The 20,942-nt window shown below is 40.4% G+C and overlaps 4 protein-coding genes across 6 annotated transcripts; 1 reads left to right on the top strand and 3 right to left on the bottom strand.

Moving 5' to 3' along the window:
- Positions 1-4: 4 nt before the first annotated feature.
- Positions 5-1,510, bottom strand: LOC132793279 (uncharacterized). Its single transcript, XM_060803047.1, has one exon. The coding sequence runs from the start codon at positions 1,309-1,311 to the stop codon at positions 196-198; it is 1,116 nt and encodes a 371-aa protein (XP_060659030.1). The 5' UTR covers positions 1,312-1,510; the 3' UTR covers positions 5-195.
- Positions 1,511-1,940: 430 nt separating this feature from the next.
- LOC132793274 (calcium permeable stress-gated cation channel 1) lies at positions 1,941-7,055 on the top strand. Its single transcript, XM_060803039.1, has 3 exons — positions 1,941-2,167; positions 3,761-4,567; positions 4,807-7,055. Exons 2-3 carry the CDS (start codon positions 3,813-3,815, stop codon positions 6,353-6,355), a joined length of 2,304 nt encoding a protein of 767 aa, XP_060659022.1. The 5' UTR covers positions 1,941-2,167; positions 3,761-3,812; the 3' UTR covers positions 6,356-7,055.
- Positions 7,056-7,163: 108 nt separating this feature from the next.
- Positions 7,164-10,977, bottom strand: LOC132793273 (cullin-4A). Its single transcript, XM_060803037.1, has 10 exons — positions 10,170-10,977; positions 9,863-10,107; positions 9,342-9,802; positions 9,091-9,277; positions 8,765-8,957; positions 8,558-8,694; positions 8,112-8,501; positions 7,769-8,047; positions 7,557-7,709; positions 7,164-7,496 (listed from the first exon to the last, which is right to left on the bottom strand). The coding sequence occupies exons 1-10, from the start codon at positions 10,501-10,503 to the stop codon at positions 7,401-7,403; spliced, it is 2,475 nt and encodes an 824-aa protein (XP_060659020.1). The 5' UTR covers positions 10,504-10,977; the 3' UTR covers positions 7,164-7,400.
- A 427-nt stretch (positions 10,978-11,404) lies between these two features.
- Positions 11,405-20,622, bottom strand: LOC132788657 (arfGAP with SH3 domain, ANK repeat and PH domain-containing protein). Of its 3 annotated transcripts, none has more exons than XM_060796166.1 (13): positions 19,563-20,622; positions 16,861-16,933; positions 16,647-16,792; positions 16,242-16,582; positions 15,715-16,166; positions 15,206-15,641; positions 14,663-15,143; positions 14,479-14,598; positions 13,579-14,416; positions 13,435-13,511; positions 13,280-13,327; positions 12,814-13,002; positions 11,405-12,742 (listed from the first exon to the last, which is right to left on the bottom strand). In XM_060796166.1, exons 1-13 carry the CDS (start codon positions 19,689-19,691, stop codon positions 12,545-12,547), a joined length of 3,528 nt encoding a protein of 1,175 aa, XP_060652149.1. In that variant the 5' UTR covers positions 19,692-20,622; the 3' UTR covers positions 11,405-12,544. The 3 variants fall into 3 exon arrangements, with proteins under 3 accessions (XP_060652149.1, XP_060652150.1, XP_060652151.1); XM_060796167.1 differs by having other exon boundaries at positions 13,579-14,413; XM_060796168.1 differs by lacking the exon at positions 13,280-13,327 and having other exon boundaries at positions 11,407-12,742.
- Between the last annotated feature and the right edge of the window lie 320 nt (positions 20,623-20,942).

Genomic DNA, 20,942 nt, shown 5'->3' with positions numbered 1-20,942 from the left:
AGTCTCTAATTTATAAACCTTTTATTTACGCTGCCTGTTGGCCATTCCTCTAAAATCGTATTTGAATAATTGTCCACAATATTGCAAATATAATGAAGAAACACGATTGTCCATCAAAACTGTCTGTATTTGACAATAGATACTATTTCATATCTCAAGAATTCGCTTACAATGTTTGTTTTATCAGTTTGTAATTTAAGATTTCGTTATTCTAACTAGCTGAGATTTCGTCAGTTGCTTCTCCAAGCGCTTCTCCTTGGCCATTAATGTCTTCACTTGGCGATCCATCTGCAAAGGAGCTGTCTTCGCTAACGCCGCATAGGTCGGCAACGTTTCCATGTACTTGTCCAAACAAGCGTCCTTAAATTGCTTAGATAGCGCATCCGAAACGTGACCCCGTCCTGGTAACGTCAGTCGATCATAAGCCGTCTCCTTTAGCGCCTCGAATTGGACCCGCGTTTTGCCTGTCACCTGCAAGCGTCGGATCGCCGTCTTCGTAATTGGCTTGGCTACAGGTTTTTGTGACACATTTGATGAGATGGACTTTTTGTTGTCCACAATCAACTTGCGATGACGCACCTCAAGTTTCATGGCGGGACTCAGCGGCTTTGTTGAGGATACCTTCGACGTCTTTTTCTTCTTTTGCAACGGAGACCAAGAAATTGGTGGCTTTGTCTGCGCTGAAGCATTCGGCTTTGGGCGAGAGTAGGTTTTCATTGGTGGCGCTTTGGAGAGACAGGAATCCATTGATTTGCCAGACAGCGTCAAGGTTGAGTTAGGAGAGAAACGTAATGGGCTGCTGTGCATCATAGTATCGCTAACGTTCAACGTCGGTATATCGATGAGTTGTGGGAGAGATTTCTCGAGCGCCTCTCCAGGCAATTCCTGGGGAACAACTTCTTTGCTGGGCTTGAAACGTGCTCGCTCCGGTGTCTTTGTTATCAGTATGTTTTCCTTGCCAGGGCGTCCATTCGAGGGTGTGCTTCGGGCCAATGGTCCGGATAGATTGCTCACTTGCATCTCGGCATAGCTGTGCTTCTGTGGCGTTTTAGCTGGTTGAGAAGCAGCAACGATTTTAAGACCCCCCAACTTAAAGCCGGGTAATATTAGTTGATCAGTTTGCACATTGGCAGCGGCTGCATTGCAGCAGCGATGTGTTGGTATGATATTTTGGAAATTGATGCGGCCTTTGATGATCTGCGGCAAAAAGAGTTCACTCTCGAAGCCGGGACATTCAACGAGTACCACGTTCTTGCCTGACAGCAATTTAATATTAAAACTAAGATTGGCATTAACAGCTTGGCTTGGCATAGTTGCGTTTGTTTTCTTTCGATATTAATTTTGCGCTTTTGTGGCGGTGAAAGAAGGTCAAACTAGTTTCCTGCAGTTGTATAAATGTGTATAAAAAAACTACTTGGATTGAGTTCAAGAGAAAAACTAAACAAATATCTGGTAGCTTTTTCAAAGTTTGAAAACACAATTTGCACGGCGCTTGTTTTGCCTCTTGCGAAAGATGCGACATCTACGATAAATATTTATATTCGATAATCGAGAACATATCGATATTCTTGTGCATTTTGTGCCGTGTGTTTTGTTGAAGCAATAACTACGTCACAGCTGTGAGACTGGTATTTTTCGAGCACGCCATTTTTAACGGATTTCTGATTAACGGAAAGGAAAAATATCACAACGACTTACGTGAACAAATAGTAATTTTTTAAAGCAACTTTTTACTTTTGTTAGGAAAGATTACGTCGAAAATCTCATTGCTCCCCATTTTTGGGGCTACTGTGCTACAGTTTTTATCATTCGAATTCTCTTGGGATTTAAGTATTTTAGTATTATTGTTTGCGGGCACACCTTGACACAGGTGTTAAGTAAAACAGCTTTAAGAAAGCTCTTTTTTCAAGAAACATAAAGTCTGAATTTGTCTAAAAATAATAATTATTCAATTATAATTGAATGTCTATAATAATTGGCTGCAAGAAACATCGATGTTTGCCGTAATAAATCGATGTTTTAAGCAATTTTAGAAACATCGATGCATCGATTGTGCCATCGATGTTTATTGTTCGGACAAAGAGTGTAAAAAGAAAACAGATGAATTTAAAAGTGCAATAAATAACAATAGCAATCTACACAATAAAATCAAAATATAGCTTGCAAGGTACGCTAATCGTAATGTATACGTGGCAGATATTTTTAAAGAAGTTCAATGTCGAGAAACATTTGAAAAGTATAAACAAACGTTCAATTAAACTATCTACTTGACTACCAAAGAGATTATTTAAACAGTATGACATTGCGAAATCTGCAAATGTAAAAGTAGCTAAGTGTGTGTACTATTTTTACAATTATTTGTTTGTGAGTGGAAAATTGCATTATGTGCGTGGTGATTCATTGGCGTGAAACAAAAATACGAATGGGAATGGAAAGGTGGCAGTGACGCGTTACTTTGTCTACTAAACCCACCCCAGTCCCCCCTTACAACACCATAGTCAAAATTCATTGAACGTTTCAACAGAAGAAGAAGAAAAAACCAATTATCTTATTTTACCCGTGGCCCCTTTGATAATGTTTGTCAAGTGGTATTAACAAAGTCTTGTGAGCGTGCTATTTGCGACTATCAAGAGGGTTTTTTTTTGCCAACTACAAAAGAAAGTTAAAATTGCAGTCATATAATACGGGCATGCATATTGCGTGTCGAATATGGGCAGCATTAAATCATTACTGTAATTAGATCGCAGCTCTAAAGTGATGCTCTACAATGGTATAAGTGCTGTTCTACTAATCTTGAGCAAATGGCGTAGAATACAGGGTAGTGAAGTGTGTGCATATGTAAATATGTGTAAGTGATTGCGACTACTTTCCTCTCTCGCTGCTTAGACAAATCAGTGTAGCTTATATACATATGTGGATGTCTTTCTGTGTGTTAGTTGTGACATTTGCGGGCGTTTTTGTACTCTGATTATTTTTCACACCACAATAGACTTTGCTTGGCTGTGCTTTTTTGACCTATTAAGATAAATCTGTGTCTAGTCGTAGAGAAATTGCGGTTTAAATGAAATTGATTTGAGCTGCTGCAAGTATTCATTCTAATCAAAGAAACCGCACAGAAAACTTATCAGCACCCGCGAGAAAGTCATTCAGTATGTCACTAATTGCAGACGAATACTACTCGCTGATTAAAGAGTTTGAACACATACTATACAGTGAATATCGGTTAAATTCAATCTACAAAACTTGTGAATTTATATAATTATTAATTTTAAATTCAATAGGAATAGTGTTGTTTTCTAAATTCGGAATAATTAAATTCTTTTTAATCGATTAAATGGTTCAAGACTTATTGACAGTTTCTAATCGATAACAAATTAGTTTAATTTAAAAAATAGTCGGCGATAGGTTGAATCTCAATAGGGCTTGAACAGTGCACAACGGAGCTCGCAGCATAAGGAAATTTATTTTAATTAGTTAATTCGTTTGGAATTAGTTAATTCGGAATATATTTCTTAACATATTTCCATTCGATTTGTCGCATATAATCAATACATACTCTATGAACTAATGCAGAACTGTGAATTTCATTCCACACAGAGTTTCCAACCTACAGGTTTTTTCCTGTATTATATTTTTATCAGTTTGTGTTGTGTACATAGACGAGTATCACACGTTTCGGCTTTAGTTCGAAGCGAGCAAAGTTACTGTTTGTCATAAAGTTTTATGCCTTTTTCTTTTTTTTTTTTTTTTTGCATTACAGTGATTCACGTCCAGCTGTCGCTGTCATTGTGAGCAGGTGAAAAGCTTCCAAAATGATGGATATTACGGTATTCGATACTGGAATCCAGAACAATTCCTATTGCTTGGTAACGGGCAATCGAACGACAATCTTCACGAGCGCCTACAATGGTATACCCGAGACCTTGATACTTAACACAATTTTCTGGGTACTGCTGTTGCTTTTGTTTACCACTCTGCGGCATCGAGCGAGCGATTATCGCTTGGCCTTGGTCAACAGCAATGGCAACAAGAAGCGTTGGACGGAAATATTTTATTCGCGTGCAGCGAGCGTTGTGGAACCACAACCGGGCACATCTTCACAAAATCCCACACCACGACCCAGTGTAGACTCGCATCACTCGCCTGGAGCGGAATCAACCCCGTTGTCACCCATTGACACCGATCCGGGTCTGTTTAGTTGGATACGCGTCACGTTTAAGCTGCGCAAAGAAACAATTCTTCTGCATTCTGGTCCCGATGCGGTGCACTATTTGTCTTTCCAACAGCATTTGATGGCTGTGATGGCAATAGTCACCATCATCTCATTGGCCATCATTTTGCCCATTAATTTTCTTAATGGACCCTCGAATGACTTTTACGATGTTAACGCCTTTGGACGTACCACAATGGCCAACCTGGAACCGCAGTCGCCGTGGCTTTGGGTACACACGATCATCACCATATTGTATATACCGTTAGTGGTGCTCATAATGCGGCGTTCCTCGGGACGTAATGCGTTCAAGAAGGCCGCCACGCGCACTATTATGATATCCAATATCTCCAACAGGTTAGTCGCACTTTAATTATTCGCAATGACCGGATTCCACTAGTTCATACATATTTTCCCATATAGAAATATTATTTATACAATTTTATTGGCAATTAAAACGGCGTTATCATTAGCTATAGATTGCTGTTAGAGCTTTTTTCATCTATACATAATCAGCACTTGCTTATAGACAAAGTGTAACAGTGGAATAGGTCTATAGAAAAAAATACAAATACTAATGCTTATTTTGCTTGCAGTGATCGCAACAAGACCGTGATACGGAATTATATGCAGGAATTGTTTCCGGATGTGACCATCGAAACAGTCAGCATAGCCTACAATATTTCGCGTCTGTTTGTGCGCAACGCGGAGTATGAGCGCGCTCACGAGGCGAGAATCTATTGTGAACAACATCGGGATCGGGACTCACTGATGGCCAAGCCAGAGATGTGTTCGTGCAAGAAAGAGAATGCCTATGAATATTACCAGCGTGAGGAGCGTAAATTATCTGGGGATGTGGCACGTTTGCGTGCCTCGACCATGAACGAACCACTGGACATTGCCTTCCTTACCGTCTCCACCGTCCAGGAAGCCCAAAATATTGTCACCCACTTTACACCCGGCACGTACAGGCAATGGAACATTATGTTTGCCCCATCACCAGATGACATCTTCTGGGAAAACTTGAATGTAAATAAGAGTCATTGGTATCTGAAATTCGTGTGCGTCAATGTGGTGCTCTTCATTGTGCTCTTTTTCTTGACCACACCGGCGATGGTTGTCAATTTGCTAAACAGTCGCCCTTGGCTGAAGGACACGGAAACGAAAATCTCGCCATTGGTATCAGAATTCTTGCCCACATTGATGCTGTGGACATTGTCCGCTTTGATGCCCGTTATAGTCTCCATATCGGACAAATGGATGGGGCACTACACGCGCTCCAAGCAAAACTATTCCATCATGACAAAATGCTTTAGCTACTTGCTACTGATGATTTTAATTTTGCCATCACTTGGATTGACCTCGGCACAGGCGCTGCTCGAGTGGGGATTGACAAACGAAACTGGACGCTGGCAATGCATTTTCCTGCCGGATCGCGGCTCTTTCTATGTGAATTACATCATAACAGCTGCATTTATTGGTACCTCATTGGAGCTGCTGCGTTTCCCCGAGCTGATTGTCTACATTTGGGCATTGCTGAAAGCCAATTCAAAGGCTGAAACACCGTACATTCGAAAGTCTATCTTGATCGAGTTTCCCTTTGGCATACACTATGCTTGGACAACACTTGTGTTTACCATATCGATTGTGTACAGTGTATTTTGTCCGCTGATCATGCCGTTTGCCATGATTTACATTTGCCTGAAGCACATGGTGGATCGCCATAATTTGTACTTTGCCTATGGACCTTCGAATATGATATCACGCAAGGGAGGCAAAATTCACTCGACTGCTGTCACAATGACCAAGTTTTCGGTGCTCATATTAGTACTGATTATGGCGATGATATGTTATTTTCGTGGCGATGGCGATGGCATGGCACGATTCTTATTACTAATCATCACTTTGGCCATTACGGTGACGTTGTTCATCTTCATGTCGCCTATCAAACGCTGTGCGGCGACTCGACGACCAAGTATTGTGGAAATCGCTGGCCCAGCACCTGCCTACATTCCGGACGTACTCAAAGTGCGTACGGAAACCAACAACACTCGACCCTCGGTGGCCGGATTCGGTAATTATGGTGCGGATAATGTATCCGATTACGACAGCTCCCAATACAGCGTCAACAGTGTGGAGGCGTAAGGCGTGGAATAACTACAATGACGCCATTCGGCTAAATTGAACTCTCTATAAGCAATCAAAGAGTTGAACAATTAACATTTATATACTATTTTTGTATAAGACTTTTTTGTGTAGAAGCCGCTGAGAACTTTCCAAGTGTTAAAATGTTTGCAATATGTGCTTTGTTTGCAAATGGGAAAATTGTGATACCAATATTAGTCTCGATTTTTGCGTCTGAGTTCAGTTTAAATGTGAGACACGCGCTGCGCCTTTTTAATTTGTAATACCTTTTTGTATATAATATATCGATATGTATTTGTCCCTGATTTACCTCCTATTAATGAAACTTATGTGTAATATTAATTGTAAATATTAATTCTTTTACCACATATTCTTTATATAAGCGTATAACTAACTGTCGTCACACTCCAGCTTGCAACTAAATTTAATGAGTATTAGTTAAAAAACAAAAAAAAAAATCAATCACAGTGTGTGCGTTTTAAGTATGTATACAATAATTTCAGTTTATTTATCGAAAAAATCATAAATAAAAACGATTTAGTTTTATGCAAATCCGTTTTACATACAGATGCATCAAAGTTACGAGTACTAGGTTATTATTTATTAAAGTATTCTATTAATATTAGCCTGCATATGTTTCTTCTATTGTTATTCGAAGGAGAAGTTATCTATCATCGATTAAAAAAACAAATAAAAACCCCATAAACAAAACCGCTATTATTTTACTGTTTCTGAACGTTTTGGTCATCATAAAAAATAAGTAAAAACAGCAGAAATGTATCCGACAAAAAAATTGCTCTTCAACGTATTAGCGAATTGTAAATGAATCGTCTAATTTATTAGATGATACAAGTAGCTTACAAAGACATGAATCGCTTCAACAACTACAACTACAATATGTAATTGATCAATACACTTGCCGTTGGACTTGTTTTTTGTATAGCAATTAATGTATAGTGTGGGTTGATATAAAGAACAAACAAAAAACTTCAATTGTTTTCAGTGTGAAATGTTGGCCAAAATAAATGGTAATTCAAAGGTAAACTTATGCCACATAGTTATATTGGTTTTGATTATCCTTATCCCGCTCCATGTAATCACGATCAATCAGCGACTCGATGCGCTTTTTCAGATCAGCAGGCTGCAAGCAAAATGAAATAAGTTGTAAAATAGTGACAATCCTTATAGATTTGGGTACTACCTTGACTGGAAACGTTAGCTGATTGAACAATTCGGTGATGAGCAAATTGTGGCTTAGTGTTTTACGCATTTTCATAATGCGTACAATGGCCGCATCAATCTGATACTGACGATCCTGAAAGACACGCTCCTCAGTTGCCTTTTGCTCCTCATTCTTAAAGCAAAACATTTTGTTTTAATTGTATTTGAATTCATAAATGACAAGTTTCTTACCGTTTCTTTCATTTGAATTTGATTGATTTTGATGCGGAATAATTTATTTGTGAACTCGTTGTGGAAATCAAACTGGTCGCCATCCTCAATGTCACGACCCTTGGGTGTTTTGGAAATGACACGCGCCCGTCCACAAGCCAGCGATTGAAGAGTGCGCCGCAGCTCGCCATCCTCAATACTGGTGGCTGCCAATATTTCCTCGTAGCTGAGCGTGGGCTTATCATTGAATAATAGCAGCACCAGCGCTTGAAATAGCGATACCATTAGCTCTTTGGAACCCTGTATGACGAAGAAATTGATTAAAACTCTCGTATGGATTAGGATTAATAATTGTTTCTCTTACCGCATCGAATTGAGCACGTAATACACAATTGCCCAGCGTTGGCTGCCACTGCAGCTTTCGCCCGCTGTGTTTTTCTAAATAGAACTTGTTGAATATCTGCTGGGGGTTGATGAATTGCGGTGGCATTGTGACTTCAGTGGGCGGATATGTTGGCCAATAGCCCATGGTCAATATACTGACAGTCAAATCCAAATTGGTTACATCGCGATCGTTGCTAAGCGTGTGACCACGGAACGCCAAATTAATATCCCGACTCAATTCCATGTCTTTAAACATGCCCTCGAGCTTAGATGTAAAGCCGCCGCCGCATTCCTGTTTCAGCTTCGACAACATGCTTTTCTCGGAGTCCACTGAAGCCGACTTGCCAACCAACAAACGTTTGGCAAGATCCTAATAAAATAAAATTCGATGATTTGTATATTCTGTGTGAATACCATGTGCTTTACCTTTTTGTAGAATGCCTCAAATACGTCCTTGCCGTGAATGAAACGAAAGAGCACCATGATCTTATCCAATGTCTTTTCCAGTTCCTCGTCTGTGGTTCCCTTGTTGCCAGAACGCAGTTTCATGTCAACATACTTAGCTGTTAAATACATGTGCAGATATATGAATAAGTTGATCTATTAATATATTACAATGACAAGAGCACGCACCTATGAGCTCAGCCGGTTTGTTGGCGCGCTGATTGATGAAGAATTCGAAGGCCTCGCGTAACGAATTCGTGAATTTCTCGTTGTGCTCAAAGCAATTGCGTACAATGACATCCATTTTGTCCTTAAAGTCCAGCAGATCCTGCACCATGCTCTTGTCCTTCTCGGGATCAATGACAATAGTGCGGCCTTTTTTCTGAGGAAATACAAGAAGTGTTAAAAGAATTAAATTTAGGTATTGTAAAGACCTAGATACATAGTCTATATAGACTTTATGTTTATCATAACACATTTCTTATACACATGAGACTTGTGCATATTGACCTTACCTTTATGTAACCATTAAAGTTGCCGCAGAGCTCGGATGTGCCGTTTTTGACGCGACTTAGCAGGCCGTATAAGAGAGTTAGATCATTCAGTCTGTTGTCCTCTAGTAATGCATCCAGGCCCTTTTGCAGAATTGTCGTTAGATGTTCGGCAAGCAGCTCTTTTTCCACATTGTATATCAAAGGATGTCTGTAACAAAGATAATTGATGGATTTATTTATATAATCAGATTAATAATAAATTATATAGTTACTTTGTGCTGGAGTCGAGATAATGCAGCAGCCGCTCGTTCTCCTCGACCAAACGTTTGCTCACGTGCTGTAAGTACTCGGGCACCTCCAACTCCTGCATCTTGCGTTGACTCTCCGCCTTGTACAGTTGATTAGTTGCATCCAGAAACTTTTCCTCAAATGCACTGCTGTAGATTTGCAAATCACAGAGCATGCGAACCAAACTCTTCAACAGTCCACGATCAACAGTCGAACCCTGGCGCTCCTTCTCAATTAACGTAAGCAGTCCGTCAACGGTGCGCTTCTGCACCACGTTATTCTGGGCAAAGTGTATACGAAAGAGGTCCAGCCCCATATCCCATATCGAGTGAATGGACGAATTTTGTAGCACATAGGTGCGATCCATGTATAGAAATATGCTGCGTATCATGATCATTTGTTGGCAAAACGATAGCCACCAGTTGTTGATTTTCTCCAATAAAATCTGCAATTCAAATACAAGATTTAACATATGAGCTGCACTAATTAACAATATGTGGCTTACCAATTTGTCCATACTGCCGCCAGTTAGCTCCTTCAGCTTGATATTGCGTTTGACGTGTAATTCCGTCAGTTCTTTAAGTTTGGCATACAGTTGTGCATCCATTTTATGGCTGCACATATTTACAACGGCCTGATAGAGCTCCTCCAGGGAATATTTGATGGGCTTGGACAGTTGGATGGCAATAACGGCCTCCTCCAGTTTAATATAAGTGTCCTCCGAATAATTATCGGGCAGTGTGGGTTTAGCTATATGTAAATGTTGTAATCAATGTTATCGTTATCGTTTATCGCATATGATTCAAGCTTACCCTTGAAATTCTTAATCACAATCTTTTTGACATCGCCCGGCTTGGTGTTATGTATGGCGCCCATGCGATTCAGCAGATTTGAGGTAGTTGATGCCGCACGTATATCGTTGCCATGATGTGCACCCAGTTTGGAAAAATTTGGCAACCGTTCGCCATTTGTTGTGGACGCTGCCGCCGCTGCTGCTGCAGATGATGAATTCATATTTTGGGCAGCGAACGCACTACGTCCCGGATTTGTTGTTGCACTGTCACTCTTCTTAAGACAGTTGGCAATATTTTCGGTGTCGTGCAGTTCGCTCGTATCCATAGGCTTGTATTTCTTTGCAGCACTCATTGCTTGTGAATGAGTTTTTGTGTGTAGTTTGGTGTCCCAATACGCTGGAGCTTCTGGTGCTCACGGCGTTTTGGCTCTGCGACGGCAATTAACTGATGGTTTTTGATTGTGCACACTGATTGTGGCTGCTGCACGCTTTCAGTCTGTAGATTTATATTGTTTGCCACCATCAATGTCTATGCTTCGTTGCGGATTAATTTTTACAATGCAATTTTTGCCCAAACAAAAAACCGACGATATCGATAAGTTACAAATACCTTTTGCTACTTCTGCACACTTCTCGGTGTCGCATCAGCAATAAACCTGAACAGCACACACAGCAAAAGGCACTTTGCTTAATAAACGTCGAAGTTATTGGTTGTCTGCCTACACTAATGTAGCAGCTGATTATTTAAATGGCATCAATCAAACACGCGTTAAATATTTATTATTTGCACGGTAGTAGTCAATTTATGCATTGAAAACTAATGACAGTAATCGCTTAATATATCGACTATCCACCACTGTGTCCTATGTCATATTGCTCGATAGTTGCCCTATCGATAGGCTAATCATTTAGTCGTACAACATATTGCACGCGTGTTTTTGTATGATGAGTTCGATTCATACAATTTTCAACACTGTTTCCGTTGCATTTAAAATTCGAAATTAACTTGTACAAAACTAGTTATATATTTAATTACTTCCAAATTGATCATGATCAAATCATTTTAGGATAAATTCCCAAATGATCTTTGACGTCAAAAAGTTTTTAAATTTTCTATGAAAATAGCCGCCTCAGTAAAAAAAAAATGATCAGATTTTGTTTAGTAGCCTTCCATCGCCTCCTTCAGCTACAAATTAAACTTTGGTCGGACAAGACAAAAAATATACATATAATATTTAATAAGCGTTGAGTTTTTCTTTTATTTGTCTTAAGTATAATATCAAATATGTTGTTTTATAATATAATATTAAGGTTTTTGCTAAAATAAATACTGAAATGTGTATACAAAATGTAAAGGGTGGTGTTGTGTACATTAAAAAAAATTGTATCTACAGTTTACATACATATACAATAATGATGATGTAATGGTATACAACAAAGTTGAAACATTCCAGATTTCTTATGATTTTCTTTCTCGACTGCGCTTTGGAATTAGATACATATTTATGTATATATATAATATATGTGTGCTTAATTGGTAACAACTTCTAGGTACAGGGGTTGAAAGGTTTACTTAGATTATGTTTTAGAGCATTATTATATGTATTTTTCTTGTAATAGCATTATAGGGTTTATTTACGATTTATGTGTTTGCAATTGAGTTAAGTTTTAATTTGAGTAAACTATTTGTTTTTTATTAACGTTGTTTTATAAACTTTCATTTCAATCCATCAACAAGATTACATAATTTGTGTACGAGTGTTCAATGTAAAGTAAGAAGCCAGACCACGTCGGCTTTTTATTTTGTTATTGTTAGTACATACATACTATATATGTATTTGTATATGGCAGCGTATTGTTAAGCATAATCAATACATAATTTCATCGATATCGATTTGCATTCAACCTAGTGCATATATCAATACATTATTTTCTCGATTCAATTGATTTTTACAGCATCGGAGAGTAACTTTTTTGAGGACCGCGTGATGTTTTTTTTGGCTAGCAATTAAAAGTTCTATATAGTTAATAATAATATGATGGTAGTTATAGCTAGCAACTTAAATAGCCTATAACACATTTGCAGGACATATTCAGTTTGTTAAAAGCAATTCAAAGCGGCTCCTACTTATAGTATATGCTTTAAAAACGAGTACAGTATTTAATTTAAAAAAATACATAGTAAATACGTCTGTGGTTTACATATTGGGTACTTTTAATAAGAGTTGTAAATAATTACGTTTCCCCATTTGAGACACTTGTATAGCTCCTGTGTGTATGTGTGCTTACAACCGAGTAAAGCAAATAAATATATATAATAGGATTATGATAGAAAAATTGTAATAAATAATATCCCACACAAACATTCATACAATTGGGACACAGAGTTACCACTTAGTCGGGCAGCATATGTACAAAACTAACGGGGAACATGCCACGCCTCGCTGGATGACCCTCAATAATACCCTCCATCCAATTCTCGTCGTCTGTGCGCTCATTTAACACAATCAGTATTTCACCCTCCTTAAATTCAAGCTCATCATCGTTGTCCGCCACGCAATCATACAAAGCACGGCAACGCCGTTGTCCATTCTAAAACGATAATTAGCAACAACAATCAAGTACATTTTTTAATGTGAGTAGGTCAAGACTTTATTACTTACGTAGTGCAATTTGCCACCAGATCCAACGCCACTGGCATTTTTCCCCTGGTTATCCGGCGATGAGTTGAGTCTGTCGTTATCGCTGGACGATACATTCGACTCGGCTGAGTGATCCAAACCGCCGCCAGAAGAGTCCATATCCGTATGCCAAGACTCATAGTCCGTAAAATTGGCGGATTGATTGATAAGCTAACAAACGATAGTAAACAGTAATTAGTTAAACTGATATTACAGAATTATATTTGCTGTTTTGAGTTAGTGCAAACAAATATTAAGAAACACAGAAGATCACACAAAAATTTGTCAAGTTTTTAGATAGGCGCGCATGAAGTTAGAAGAGCTCTTGAGAATAATGCAAACGTCACACGTTTAGTGGAAGATCAAAAAAGAGTAATGAACGTAACAACAACAAGATCGGCAAAACTGTTTTTATTTGTTTTGACTGTTTTGTGTCTTTGCCATTTACCGTTTCCTCGCTGGAATGCTCTAATCTCAACAAGTTATGTTGCTTGCGCTGAAATTTGTGAATTACAGGAGATATACACAGGAGACACATTGAAATATAAAAGCAAGTGCTTCTATGCTGTCCCCGTTTGGATCTAATGTGGGACCATCACTTACCTTGCGTGGCGGTGCAATAGGTCCTTCGTCCATGGAACTGATGCTCTCATTAGACTGTCCATTTGGTATCTCCCGCTCTGCAGAAAATATAAAAAAAGAAATTATTATAGTCAACTAATCTTGTTGATTTGAGGCTTGGCTTACCTGCAGGCGGACCTGGTGGTGGTATCTTGGGTCTCATTAGCGCCGATTTGTCCACATGCTTCAGCGTAGGCAGCTCTCCAGTAGGGGGCAGTACCAGCTTGGCACCCGCCAAATGAATATTACGATTCAAGGACTCGCCGCTTGGTGAACGCTTGTGTCCGAATGAAGTCATGGCCGGCATCAAATTGCTGTTGCTGCCATTGCCAGCAACACCGCCTCCTCTTTCCCCCCCGCCGCCTGCTCCACTGCCGCCTGTAATGCGTGGCGAGCTCTCCACACTGCGCATATGCGGCAACGTGCCGTAGGCTACGTCCATGGATTGATTCTTATGATTGATGGCGCGTATGTCATTCGCATCCATGTTCTGCGAATGCCTGGGCGGATGCGGCAGTGTGCCATAGAATATGCTTGAAGGCGCGCCGCCTAAAGTACCTGGCGGTGGAGCAGGTGCTGTGCGCTTCTTTAAAGAGTTCATGTTAGCCGTGGACGTGGATTTTCTAGCGCCCGTCACGTGGGCCAGTTCACTCTGCATGTTCAGGCTATTGCGTGCAGCACGCACATTTTGACTGCATGCCGAGCTGGGACTAGAGCCTCCACCGCCGTTGCCGCTGCTGCTGTTCACACCCAAATTGTTGCCACTGCCCAGATACTGGCCAACATTCGTGTGCTGTTTGGGCGAGGTGCCCGCAGATTGTGTATATCCGGGCATCGTAAACTGACGACTCGGACAATTGGCAATTGGACTAGAACTGGACTGTATGGAGTCGCAGGTGGAGGAGCGTGAACGCAACACCGGTGAATCACCGCCAGCAAAGCTGGGCGGACGTGAACGAGACTTCTGTAAACAAATTGTAAAGTAATTAAAGATCTATATCCTCTTCAGATTAGTGTAAAACTTACGCGCTCATCGATAACGGTTTCATCGTCACTAAAGTCCGTGGAACCATCCTCGTTTGGCAAATTCCAGTCCGTGTTGATGTGATCGAAGGCGCTCTTCTCACGCTTTATGGCACATTCAATCTGCAATATAGTAAGATGTATTAGTTCTTAGCCGTCTGCTTTGCAATATTGCGGGTTTGCTTACCAGCTCCTTGCAGCTGTTGTGACCCATCTCTTTGGCAATGTCCAGCGCTGTTTTGTTCTGTGAATTTCTGAGCTCATAATCGGCGCCGGAGCGCAGCAATAGCTTCATGCACTCGCGCCGATCGTGCAGAGCACAGAGATGTAATGGCGTATTTTTGCCGGTGACATCAAGCAGTCCGGGCGGATTGGTGGCTTTATTCAAGCCTTTGGGCGGCATATTCTGTATGAGGAAATCAACAATGTGCAACGTGGAGCCCGCCTCGCGCAGTACAGCCAAATGAAGGGCAGTTTCGCCCGCATCTGAGCTGGGCAGACAACAGGTAAGATCTGCACCCTCTGCCCACACCTGTAGCAGTTGACTCATGTCCGCATTAACTATGGCCTGCTCCAGATCGCAGCGCAGATCATTGTCGTCCGCACAAGTGCGCATCACATAGCGCTTGGCCACATACTTGGCGCGTATGAAATCGTAGCGTTCCTCCCTATAAAATCGTAAAGAATAAGTTAGAGAATTCAGTATTTGGTGTCTTAGATTCAAACTTACATGCTGCTCTCATGACTGAGCTTGCCTCGGCCCAACTTAGCCTCCATAATGTCATTCAGAGTGCTGTTGCCCATGGCACGTGCAATTAACAGATTCGCTGTGGTCAGATTGTCCAACGTGAGACTCTGTATGCGTGAATGATGCACTCCCAGATCACGATGCACTCCTGAGCACTGTATGCACACCAAGATCCCAAAGTTTAAGCTGATCCAAGTAACATCGTTTCGCGACCCGCAATCGCAGCATCTGTCGTTGCCGGGCAACAGTTGCACATAGCGTATGACGGTCTTTTGCAGCTCCACGAGACTGGGACTCATCTGTGGATTGGCATGCTGGAAAGCCTTGGTCAGAGCCTTCTCCTTACAGTTGACCAGCACAGCCATCCAGGCTTTTTGATCTGACTCGTCCTCCGCTTGAAAATGATATGGGCGATTGTCTAGACAAGTACGAAAATCAATGAATTAGTCCTTGTAAAATAACCACATACATGTTATGGTTATTATACTTACAGCTGATTAGATCAAAACCACGCTTGTCATCCGGCACCGGCTTAATCTGGCAGGTGAGCAGATTGACGCGCGTCGGCGGCTTCGACTCATCCGCATGGAAAATGTCCAAGAAACCATCGCTGGTGACGCGACAGCGACGCTTTTGCCACACACGTCGCACTTTGCCCTCGCTCTTTTTCAACAAATGGCCCTGACGAGTGACACCATGATGCTTGTCACCCTGCAGCTGATGCAGCGAGTAACCGGCGCCCGCTCCACCGCTACGATTCTCCGACGATGCTGGCACATTATCGACACGCTCAAAGTCGGGTGTGCTGCGTAACAATGTTCGCAAGTCCAACAGGCTGCGTCGATCCTCGTCCTGTTTCTGCTTGATCACATGCAGTTTGTCGCTCAAATCCCCAATGTACGTGCCAAAGTGTTCAATCGTTTGCAAGCCATCTTTGAAGTAACTGCAATGCCAGTCAAGTGATTTTGTTGTTTGTTTATATAAAAGTGTACACGCAATTAATTGGTATGCAACTCACTTGTTAAGCGCGTGATAATACTCGATGAAATGCTGCAGCAGCTCAATGCCAGTTTTTGTTTTAATCTCTTTATATTTGAGCAGATATTCGCAGGTCTGCAGCTGATAAAGGCGACGCTCCTTTTCCATTTCATCCGCCACCACAGCGGCATCAATCTCAGTGCGCACCATGCCCGCTTCCTTAGCCTGGGCTTTTTTCTCCTTTTCAATTTTGATAAACTTGGCCTCGTAGTCTTTGGCCGCCTTATCAAATGGACGCTTCATATCGCCTTTGACGCCGCGCAGTTCGCTCTTCAGCATCGAGTCAACCGGAAACATGACAATATTGTTGATGTTTTGCATCTATGGAAATGTGGAACAAACTTGTTGATAAATTCAGGGTCATTCACTATAAAAATATACTGACCAGTGTTTTCATCAGTGCACTGAGCTCTTTGGTGACCACAGAGAACTTGAGAAAGGCGGCGCCAATGTCAGGCTCATCCTGGTCAATGACCTTGCCGCCCAAGCGCTCCAGGGCGCGCATCATAAACATTTCATTGTCCACATGCGCTGCACATAAAAAGGAAATTAATATCCATATCTCATAAAACACATATCTCAAATTATTCATCACTTACAATTGCCCGAGTTGTGTATGGCTTTGACGGCCTTCTTTAGCTTCGTCAGACCCTCGCGATCAAACTCGAGGCGCTGCAAAAAGAATTCCATAGATTAGATTAATGGTCAACTATAAATAAATCCATTAGATAGACTCAGGCACAAAATTATAAATTATATAAGAAAGTTTTTGCTTAAAAACTAACAAAAGCACATTTCTCATGCACTTTTATAACTTGTTTAACCTATTGACTTCTCAATTAATATTAATTTATTTCAATGAATTAGACTTGATCTTGAGTGGAGGCAATCAGTGTCTGTATCTGCGCTGCAAGTGTAACGAAAATTGGGAATTATTCAAAAGAGCAATAGATCTACGTAGGTTTCTTAATACTGTCTATGGGAATTAAAGAAGAGTATTATGACTTTGTGGTAAAAATATAACATTTATAGAGAAGCATAGCCTATATCTTTTTTATAAATGTATATTCGTTTATCATCATTATCATATTTATTTATATCAGATCTAGTTAAGAGATAAATAAATACTTTCCACGAATTTAAAGTAAGGACTGGAAAAGCAGTCACATTCAACATTATAGTACACTCCAAAAATGGAAACCAGGTGTTGCACGGTCGAGCAAACTTGCTTCAATGCTTGCGAATACAGTTTTGGGTAATATTGTAAAGAGTAATAGATCTACAAATGTTTTCCAATTAAACTATAAATAACTGTAAATTCAAGCCTTGTCTAACATTTCCTGGTTTTCCAACAAAATCAATGATTAGATAAGCAATTGCATATGTACACGTAATTGTTAAATATACCTTAAACAATTTACGATTGCAATTTGATACTCGGCATTCTGTGGAATAATATCAGCTCGATGGCAAAGTGTGGGTAGAGCGATAAGAACAGCGAGCAAAGATGTTCGGGGAAAACGTGCTAATAAAGATTAGTCATGTGCATAAACATTTGTGGCAAAAACGTAGATGTCAAATATTTGGCACTCGAATCGCTTAGAACAATAACAAATAACAAATAAAGTTGGTCAAGCCAACACAACAACTGGTTTTCGTTTCTCTTTCTAGCGACCAAGTTTTTTTTTTTTCATACATATATTTTTATTCTTGCTTATTATTTCTTCTCATTTCATTTCATTCTTCGTTATTCCGTTCATCGGCGAGTTGATAACAAAAGACGAAATTGGCCAAAACGGTCAACCCTCTGGTCAAGTTACTTTTTTTTTTGCCGAGAACGGCATTATATTTATGTTTATATGAATAAAGCCGCTCTGTAAATAATACGCTTACTGTATGTGTCTATAGATTTAATATTTATTCCAGACAGACACAAACTACCTACTATATACTACATGTATCTAATAGTATATAAATATTCTATTTTGGGCTCGAACTGTTTACGGTTGTGCCAAAGCAAAAACAATAAAAATGAAAGGTGTGTCTGCCGTTTTGGGTCTGAGTTCAGTTTAGTTCAGTTATTGATTTGCCAGTTTGAAAATCCATCAGTGAAATTAAATATTAAACATTTCATTTGGCGGCACAAACATTCGCCAGGAACAAACAGAAATCTGGGCGCGCTGATGATGACGATGACGTGACATCTCCCCATATCGTCGAGTTAAAAAAGATTAGAGCCAATTTACTGCACACTGGTGCAAAAACAATTTAATTGCAAATTAACAAAACAATATAAAATGTTTGTTTAATAGTTTTCGATTACAATAAAAGATTTCATTAAAGTTTGCCTACTTTGTAAGCTTTGAGTTTATCTTAAAGATAATTAAATTGACTGGCATAGAGTACGAAGCTCACGGTGCGTTTGCGGCCCAAAACTGCTAATTTTAGCGCTGCAATGGGCCTCGCGCGACGTCAGTCAAAAGAATTGGAGCGCACAGATTTCAGATTTCCGATCCCGATATATCTAAAGTTGTCGCTTGCACACATGCAAATGCGTAATCATATGGGTGGGTGTGGTCGTACTTTGTGGTGACTTGATTGATAAGCTCTGATCGCAATGTAAAAATAAAAGTGTTATACTTCCGCCCGCACTTGTCCTTATCAGTTTCGTTAGCAGCAAACGCATAGCAATATGTTTTGTTTGTTTCTTTTTTTTATGGGGAGACACAGCAGCTGCAATATCTAAAAATAAATATAAATCTTCGCCCCACGACGCATAGGAAAAAGGGGAAAGTGTATAAAAAGCGGCAGCTGCATTGCATGGATTTACGAATACTTGGAATATGCATTATTTATTATTTATTTATTATTTTTGATGGAGAATCAGAAACCACCTGCACTTGCCGCCGCTGACAGCGACGCGGACGCCAATAGCGACAGAGAATGCGATGATGACGACGACGACGTCATCGTAGAACAATTGCAAATTTGTATGAGAGAGATGGGAATATGTGGAAAGAGCGAGAGTGGCCAGGCAAATCGTTTATTGTGGGGCTCATTTGGCGCAACGCCAATTCAATTTGATTTTGCATAGCCACGGCAGAAATACATAACAAACAAATTTCTTCCAGTCGTGGGGGCGTTTTTAATGCAGTATATACGTGAGTCTATGTATATACAATGTATGCAATTTGGAGCGTTGGATCATTGATTAGCTACCTTGAACTTTCGTTACACTTGAGCGACGACAAGGAGTGCAAAAGAGAGAGGTGGAGAGGAAGTGTGTGTTGTTAATGCTTACCTCTTCCAGTATGCTAATCGTTTGACGGCAATCCGGCATGCGGGATGCAAATGTGGAGGTGGTGGGGGAATTGTAATCATCCCGCGTCTCCTCCACAAACTCCGAAATGCCAATTAATGCTGGCGGCATTTTGCTATTCTCACTGTGTTACTTTCTGCTGCTGGGCACACTTTTTTGCACGCACAAAACAAAACAGCGCAAACACTGACTGCCTGACTGGGCAGCTGAACGAACTTCAAGGACGCCCAGGCAACAACAAATAAATAAAAAAAACAACAATAACGACGACCGATTGCAAGGCAAGGCTGTCAGTAGTAAGCAAGTAACACGACCCGGACACGAACGATTGTATTCGTATGTGCTGTTTTCAGCTTAAAGCAGCAGACGGCACAGCTGCTGCCGCTGTGAACAACAACAAAGGATCACACGACGTAGCGCGACAAGAATGAACAGGATAACAACAACAGTCGATTACGATTACCGATGCCTTCGTGTTTAGCGTATATATATGTGTGTGTGTCCTCTTGTATGTGCGTGAGTGTGTGCGTTTTTGGTTGATGGTATTGGTGCTGGCACGTACTTCTGTGTGAGTGTTAGTGTATGGGAGTGAGTACCTTTATTACTCTTTACTCTGTTCCCTTCTGCATCTAATTTTCACTCTACTTTTTCTTACTTGTTTCTTTGTTTTATTTTGTACACTTTTCACACACACTGCCGTTGCACTTTGGTTTTAGGTAGACATATTATATTGTTAGTAGTACACTTTTTAGGCGCGCCACCTGATCGCCTCATCTTGCAGCAAATAATAAAGTCGCAGTCGAAGCGCAATTAATGTTACAGTAGTAGAGAAATGCGCCGCGCATATTTACACCCCACAACACAGTTCCGACACCTTGCCAGCACACTTGACACAATAATTATCCACAATTGTGTATGTTTCACTACCGATTTTATCTATTATTTTTTATCAAAAGAAGCTAAGAACCGGGGTTTACGTTTAATTATTATTAATATTGCAATTTTTTGCTGCTCTGCTGGCGTCGTCGCGTTCAATGTACCAGTGTTACCAAAATCTAATTGCAGGAAAATACTGAAAATGTGCAGCCACAACACAAGTCGTACAGCCAGCACTGACGTTTTAAGTCGCAGGGCTGCATGCATTTGGGAAAATGAACTGAGTTTTGTAAATTACGGCTCAGGTTCACTTAAATGTCTGGAAAATAAAGTAAAATTATAGTTATTGATCAATTAAATTTAAATGCATAAAAAATCAAACTGCGATGTTCCAATTCCAAATCAGTAGCACAGCATTAGTATTATAATTAAAATATATCTAAATTTCAGTAGAACCCGCCCCTATTTTTCAAGGCACTGTCGGCA

The sequence above is a fragment of the Drosophila nasuta genome, chromosome 3, assembly GCF_023558535.2.
Source record: "Drosophila nasuta strain 15112-1781.00 chromosome 3, ASM2355853v1, whole genome shotgun sequence".
Taxonomy (NCBI): domain Eukaryota; kingdom Metazoa; phylum Arthropoda; class Insecta; order Diptera; family Drosophilidae; genus Drosophila; species Drosophila nasuta.
The sequence above is the reverse complement of the archived record's forward strand: the minus strand, read 5'-3'. Positions and strand labels throughout refer to the sequence as shown.